The sequence below is a fragment of the Triticum aestivum genome, chromosome 6A, assembly GCF_018294505.1.
Source record: "Triticum aestivum cultivar Chinese Spring chromosome 6A, IWGSC CS RefSeq v2.1, whole genome shotgun sequence".
NCBI lineage: Eukaryota > Viridiplantae > Streptophyta > Magnoliopsida > Poales > Poaceae > Triticum > Triticum aestivum.
The window spans coordinates 64,056,261-64,063,903 of record NC_057809.1 but is presented as its reverse complement, the minus strand read 5'-3'; the positions used below and the strand labels follow the sequence as shown (position 1 = coordinate 64,063,903).

The window sequence follows — 7,643 nt, the reverse complement described above, 5'->3', positions numbered from 1 at the left end:
CTGCGAATTTATTCATTTATCCAGGAGTTTGGCAGATTTGTAGAAAAACCCTCCATGTTCATGCATATCATATCTCACAAACCATGCATCATATGTAAATAACTTATATATGTAAAATGCTTAGATTTTTGTCTAGTTTCATAATATGTAACTTTCATCCATGTTTAAAAAGTTTAAAATGTTGTTTGCATTAATTTGCATATTTTTCATGTTAAAATGATTTAATTCATAACTAATTAACCATAGCTCGGATTTAAATAAACTTTATATGCAAATGGGGTAGAAAAATGCCTAGTTTAACATGGTGCACTCATCTTGCATGTTTAACAACTCTAAAATATGGTTTAGGGCAGAACAGTACCGAATTCATAATATGCATATGGGGATTTTCTGGAATTGTTGTTTGTTATTTCTGGCCTCATTTAAACTTGCCTAAATAGTTAGTTTACTTATGCCTCACTCCTTGCCATGTTTAATAATATTTAATATTGTTGGATACATAAACGAGAGTGAACTAAATATTTGAATGTGATGTTTCGTCAATATGCAACTTGTTGCATATTGAGCTCCACTTAACGTGTAGTGTTGTTTGTTGCACTTTGCCATGCCATGACTCATTAAACCGGACATGCATCACCCTTGGTTGTGCATCATGCCATGTTTACGTGATGGTTGTTTGCTTCTTTCCGGTTTGCTTCTCTCGTTAGCTTCGATTTCGTTCCGGAGTTGTGAGGATTCGTTCGACTACGTCCATTTGTCTTCTTCATGGACTCGTTCTTCTTCCTTGCGAGATCTCAGGCAAGATGATCATTACCCTCGATATCACTTCTATATTTGATTGCTAGTTGTTCGCTCTATCGCTATGTCGCGCTACCTACCACTTGTTTATCATGCCTCCCCTATTGCCATGTCAAGCCTCTAACCCACCTTCCTAGCAAACCGTTGTTTGGCTAATTACCGCTTTTGCTCAGCCCCTCTTATAGTGTTGCTAGTTGCAGGTGCCTTGCAGGTTGTTCCATGTTGGAACATGGATATGTTGGGATATCACATTATCTCTTATTTAATTAATGCATCTATATACTTGGCAAAGGGTGGAAGGCTTGGCCTTTTACTCGGTGTTTTGTTCCACTCTTGCCGCCTTAGTTTCCGTCATACCGGTGTTATGTTCCATGATTTTGTGTTCCTTACGCGGCTGGGGTTATGGAACCCCCTTGGCAGTTCGCTTTGAATAAAACTCCTCCAGCAAGGCCCAACCTTCGTTTTACATTTGCCTAACAACCTATAACTTTCCCTTGGGGTTGCAAACCCGAGGGTCATCTTTAGTTTAACCCCCCCCCCCCCCCCGGGGCCACCGGGGCCAGTGCTCCTCTGAGTGTTGGTCCGAAACAGGCAGCCTGCGGGGCCACCTCGGGGAAACTTGATGGCTGGTTTTACTCATAGCTTATCCCATCTGGTGTGCCCTGAGAACGAGATACGTGCGACTCCTATCGGGATTTGTCAGCACATCGGGCGGTCTTGCTAGTCTTGTCTTACCATTGTCGAAATGTCTTGTAACCGGGATTCCGAGGCTGATCGGGTCTTTCGGGGAGAAGGAATATCCTTCGTTGATCGTGAGAGCTTGTGATGGGCTAAGTTGGGACACCCCTACAGGGTATAAAATTTCGAGAGCCGTGCCCGCGGTTATGTGGCAGATGGGAATTTGTTAATATCCGGTTGTAGAGAACTTGACACTTGACTTAATTAAAATGAATCAACCGCGTGTGTAGCCGTGATGGTCTCTTTTCGGCGGAGTCCGGGAAGTGAACACGGCCTTGGGTTATGTTTGAACGTAAGTAGTTTCAGGATCACTTCTTGATCACTTCTAGCTTCACGTACGTTGCGTAGCTTCTCATCTTACTCTTATTTGCGCATGTTAGCCACCATATTTGCTTAGCGCGTGCTGCAACTCCACCTCATGGCCTTATCCTACCCATAAGCTTAAATAGTCTTGATCTCGCGGGTGTGAGATTGCTGAGTCCTCGTGACTTACGGATACTTCCAAAACAGTTGCAGGTGTCGATGATACCAGTGCAGGTGATGCTAGCGAACTCAGGTGGGAGTTCAACGAGGACCTTGGTCGTTACTATGTTTCGTTTCCTGTTGATCAGTAGTGGAGCCCAGTTGGGACGATCGAGGATCTAGCATTTGGGCTTATCTTTTTTTATTTGGGTTTGACCGTAGTCGGTCTCTGTGTGTATTTTGGATGATGTTTGATTTATTTAAGCATTGTGTGAAGTGGCGATTGTAAGCCAACTCTCGTTATCCCTTTCTTGTTCATTACATGGGATTGTGTGAAGATGACCATTCTTGCGACAAAATCACAATGCGGTTATGTCTCTAAGTCGTGCCTTGACACGTGGGAGATGTAGCCGCATCGTGGGCGTTACAACCTGGCATGCCCAAATAGTTAGGATGCTTTGCGCGTGCACAAGGCTGGGGTTGTCGAGGTAGTCGAGACCACCCTCACTAAAGATCTGGGAGCCAGCCTTGAACCAAACGACCTCGCCAAACTTGACGCCGTTGCGGGCGAGCAACTCAGGGAAGACGCATCCAAGTGCCCCAAGCATGGCCCAACGACAGTGGATCATCTCTAGCTCCCGATTCTTGGAGAAGGTCTCGGTGTCAGCCGAAAGTCCGGCAGTGTCCCAACCATAATTGCCAGGGAACTCACCGGTGAGGTAGCTCGAGGGCTCACCAGAGAGTGGGCCGAGGTAGAGCACATGGTCAGCATCGTACCATGGGCTATCAGAGGAAACCTATTTCGCCTTCGCTGCAGTCTTGCGCATGGTGATGCGGGCCTCACCAAAGAGAGCCGACGACGGTATGTTCTTCACCATCTTGCCGGCAAAGGACGAGGAGGAAAGGGACATGGTGGTCGCCGCCATTGGAGAGCTAAGACTGGAGTCTGCTGTATGGGTTCTCCAAGAGAGGCGTGAGTGTGAATATGACTTGATAGGAGAGGGGGATGTGGCTACTTAAGGCAGCGGAAGGTATCTAAGCTTTACAAGATAAACACGGATAGAGAGAAAAATCTTGAGCTTTGATGCAATTGGTGCTGCAGAGATCTCTTCTTGTCAGAACACTTGAAGCAGCGAGAACCAGGAAATGCTGTTGCTGTGAGCTTGTGGCTAGAAGTGGCCGTGACTAGGATCTCCTTGGAGACAGCTGACTGGATCAAGTGTGAGTGAGATCTGCGCTAGGAAGCATCGCGCAGCGTCACACCGCTAGCTGTTGTCTTCATGTATCCTTTAGCGTTCAGAAAATCAGAATAGGATGTACCATCAGGCTGTGGTAAAAGATCACATTATTGAGCAAAATTCCATACATAAAACTTATATATATCCATTTTTTCTCGGAAAATGTAGGTACACCTTAATTTGCCATCAACTAACCAGTAAATTAATTAATTTAATTAACATCTGCATATTCTGTATGTTTTAGATTAAAGTAAATGACTTACGGATGCGGATCTTTAGAACCTGGATCTGGGCGCACCCACTAAAACATTTTATTTTAACTTAAAAAATAGCAAAAAAAAGAGAGAGAGAAGAGAATCAAACAAATTCTGTGGCGAACATGGTCGAGAGTTCTACTTATGAAGGAAGTTGGCCAAGAAATGACTACCGTGTTATTCTAGGAAAGAAAAAAAATCGCAATATCAAAAATCTTGAATAGTAACTTTTATATAGATCCAACCTTTTGTTTGCACAAAAGACCATGAGAGTCGCTCCTTCATGAAACTTTACATGCGAGTATAACATTAGATCATGTTCATTACAAAAAGTTTAGAATTGTTTATCTTTTTTGCTATTTTTAAAATATCTTTTCAATAGGGGTGCATCTAGATCCAGGTTTCATTGGGTATCTTCGCTCATTATACTGCTACAGAAATAAACATATTAGGTTTGGTAAATAAAAATACTACTAATTTATCCCTAAATTAAAATATTCGTCCTTCCTTAGTAATCTTGAACAAACAAAAAAATCGAAGTGCCTAACATTACAACATAAATTGGGAACATAAAATGATGGAGACTATTACTTTGACATTAAACCAGTGCTTTTTAAGATGTTAGTTTCCCAAATTTCTGGGATAACATACACATTTATATCTTTGTTGTTATCTGATCCTTGATGACCCCAAATACATTGCATGTGTGTGATCACAAATAATATTATTGTTTCACAACATTGCAGTATAAATTCACGGAACCGGATCCTCTAACATCCTCAAGGGATGTCACGTAAGCTACAGTAACCGTGGCATCCCTTCTTCACATCTATATGGTTAAGCCTAACATGATTATAATTAATTTGCAAATTACAAATCTACTGTATACATTTACAAAGATTACATACAAACAAAATTATGATGCAATAAAATTATTTTTCGATTTATTTTTGTACATGCTACAGTAAATCCGCACAATAATTGCTATAGTAACCCTGCCACTCCTCCGTTTTACACACGCATGTCACTGTAGCTTCGTGGCATCCCTTAAGGATGTTAGAGGATCTGCTTCCTAAATTCACATACTAGTTCAAAACATCAGTGTTGAGTCAATCTCATCTGCGCGCTTATAATTTTCAGTTATGATTATGTATGTTTCATTTTTATATGCTTAGCTCTTGAATTAGAACAGAAATATGGTAAAAAAAAAAAACTGACCCCCCTCCCCGTGTCAAAAAGGGTCATAATCACTCAAAAAACGGAAAAACTTTCTATATTTGCGACAATGTTGATTCTCATGTCGCCTTATCCTTTCTACATTTGTGCAAACAATATTTATTTAGAACATTTTTTGGGGGGATATTTATTTAGAACATTTTAATACGTAGGATATGTAAAAGTATATTTTTAATGTCTCTCTAGTCTGATATGATTTAACAAAATAGTAATACCCTGATTGTTTTAATAAATTGACCCAAAATAGGGACGCACATGATCTTAAGGTGGATGCCCACCCATCTCCACCTCCAATTCTTTGTCATCCACTGCAATATCAGAGTCGGCGACTCCCTTTTCGCACCCCCATCCCCGGCTAAATCGACGATTTCTCCATAGTGATATTGTGTTTCCACTTCAGATAACAATGCCCTGGTGGTGAACCGAACCACATGGCTTTGGGGTGTGGTCGCTTTGGGGAGTTCCTTTTGTGAAAGAAAGGAGGGGTTGTTTGAAATATATAATGGGGGGTAGGGGAGGGTGAAGGCTTTCGCTGGAGTGGTTGGGTTGGGGGAGGCCAATTAGCTGGGGTAGATACAATCTTGCACTCTTTCTGATTGATGGTGCAATCTTGGCTATATATTATTGAGGTAATGAATGAGGTGAAAATGATCAATATTAGTTGTGTGGTGAAATTGGGTAAGAATAAAAAAGATTGGTTCAAGTACTGGATCAGCATAAAAATGTCTAGAAGTTTGGTAGTTCTTATTTGATTGACATTTGCTGATACAATAGCCTCATTCGTTTAGGGGCAGCGAGACATCAGCCGAGAGAGTGGTGATTATTGCGACATGGGAATATGGTTGACAGGGGATGATCGTGTGGGACACAATGTTGTTCTAGCTGTCAGGATTGGACCGGGATTAATTTGGATTCATATACTAGACCTACTTGCATTCATCCTAGGAGTTACTAACAATTGTTGCTTTATGTTAGGTCTGATAAATTTTAAGTAGTAGCACGGAGGCACTTCTGCAATAGACAAATCTAACGATGTTTTACCTGGTGAGAATGATGACCTGTGCACGTAGAAGAAGCCGAACACGAATACGTGGCGAGAGGGTATGTCATTCTTGATTACTAGATCAATGTCTATATATGTCCCACCCGCAAATTCACCTGCACACATGATTATATAAGTTGCCACTCGTCTAGGCACAATACAGTAATAGTAAATTAAGCCCACCTCAAAGTGTTTATTTGCTCCTGTTATTGTGATTGTGATGATGTGATCATAAAACAGCAGTCAAATCGACGCAAGCTGCAACATGGAAGGTGGGCAAATCTAACAATGCTTTTGCATAAAATTCTCATAATTTACATCATGATAGTACAACTCAGATCACAGGACAACATGCCTTATGGCGAGCACAATCCCAAGACACCTTACTTGCCGGGGACAAAGTTGGTGGCGAATGCCCATGCATTGTTGTTGACAGGGTCGGTGATGTGGTCAGCAAGGTTCTCAAGAGGGCCCTTGCCCGTGACGATAGCTTGGACAAAGAAGCCAAACATTGAGAACATGGCAAGACGACCATTCTTGATCTCCTTCACCTTGAGCTCGGAAAATGCCTCAGGGTCGTCAGCTAGGCCAAGAGGGTCGAAGCTGCCGCCCGGGTAGAGTGGGTCGACGATCTCACCAAGCGGGCCACCGGCAATACGGTACCCCTCAACGGCACCCATGAGCACGACCTGGCATGCCCAAATAGCTAGGATGCTTTGCGCGTGGACGAGGCTGGGGTTGCCAAGATAGTCAAGACCACCCTCACTAAAGATCTGGGAGCCAGCCTTAAACCAAACGGCCTCACCGAACTTCACGCCATTGCGGGCCAGCAACTCTGGGAAGACACAACCAAGTGCTCCGAGCATGGCCCAGCGACAGTGGATCACTTCGAGCTCCCGGTTCTTGGCAAAGGTCTCGGGGTCAGCTGAAAGCCCAGCAGTGTCCCACCCATAGTCACCAGGGAACTCACCGGTCAGGTAGCTCGGGGGCTCACCAGAGAGTAGGCCGAGGTAGAGCACCCGGTTAGCACCATACCATGGGCTGCCAGAGGAAACCTGCTTAGCCTTCGCTGCAGTCTTGCGCATGGTCACGCGGGCCTCGCCGAAGAGAGCTGGCGATGGTACATTCTTCACCGCCTTGCCAGCAAAGGTCGAGGAGGAGAGGGACGTGGTGGTCGCCGCCATTGGAGAGCTAAGAAAAGTGTCTGCTGTATGGGTTCTCAAAGAAAGGTGAGAGTGTGGAGATGGCTTGACAGGAGAGGGGGAGGTAGCTATTTAAGGCAGCGAGGTGGCATAGGGGATCGATATGGTGTGTAAGCTGACAAGATCAACATGGATAGAGAAAGAAATCTTGAGCTTTGACGCCATTGGTGCCGAAGAGATATGTTGCTCTCTCTGAACACTTGGCGCATCGAGAGCCAGGAAATGGTGTTGTTGTGTGCTTGTGGTTAGGAGTGGTTGTGACCAGGATCTCCTTGGAGACAGCTGATTGGGTCACGTGTGGTACTGAGATCTGTTAATAGTAGTGCCTGGTTCGCATGCAGCAGATTTCTTCTCTGCTGGAAGTACTAACACTAGGAAGCCCTGATGTACTCCATATCTTTTAGCGTTTATAAATGGTGGATATGGTAGAATTGACCGCTGGATGAGCCTTATTTTTTTGAAGTGCGCAACGATACCACATAAATTTGGAAAACAAAATGGTGGATACGGTTACATGAAACTAATGTTAGTTTTAGATGTTATTTTCACAAATTTTTGTGATAACATACACATATATACCCTCTTTAATTTTCACATGTCTATGACAGTACATAATAATACTGTCTGACTATATTGCACTATGTATTCACATATGGGCACTGCTACAAATCAG

At 43.3% G+C, this 7,643-nt stretch overlaps 1 protein-coding gene across 1 annotated transcript; it reads right to left on the bottom strand.

The window, feature by feature from the left end:
- Positions 1–6,036: 6,036 nt before the first annotated feature.
- On the bottom strand, positions 6,037–7,025 carry LOC123132049 (chlorophyll a-b binding protein of LHCII type 1). Its single transcript, XM_044551798.1, has one exon. The coding sequence runs from the start codon at positions 6,950–6,952 to the stop codon at positions 6,152–6,154; it is 801 nt and encodes a 266-aa protein (XP_044407733.1). The 5' UTR covers positions 6,953–7,025; the 3' UTR covers positions 6,037–6,151.
- Positions 7,026–7,643: the final 618 nt, after the last annotated feature.

Excerpts from the sequence above, each read along its gene's own strand:
- LOC123132049 (XM_044551798.1), bottom strand. The coding sequence starts at position 6,952 with ATGGCGGCGACCACCACGTCCCTCTCCTCCTCGACCTTTGCTGGCAAG.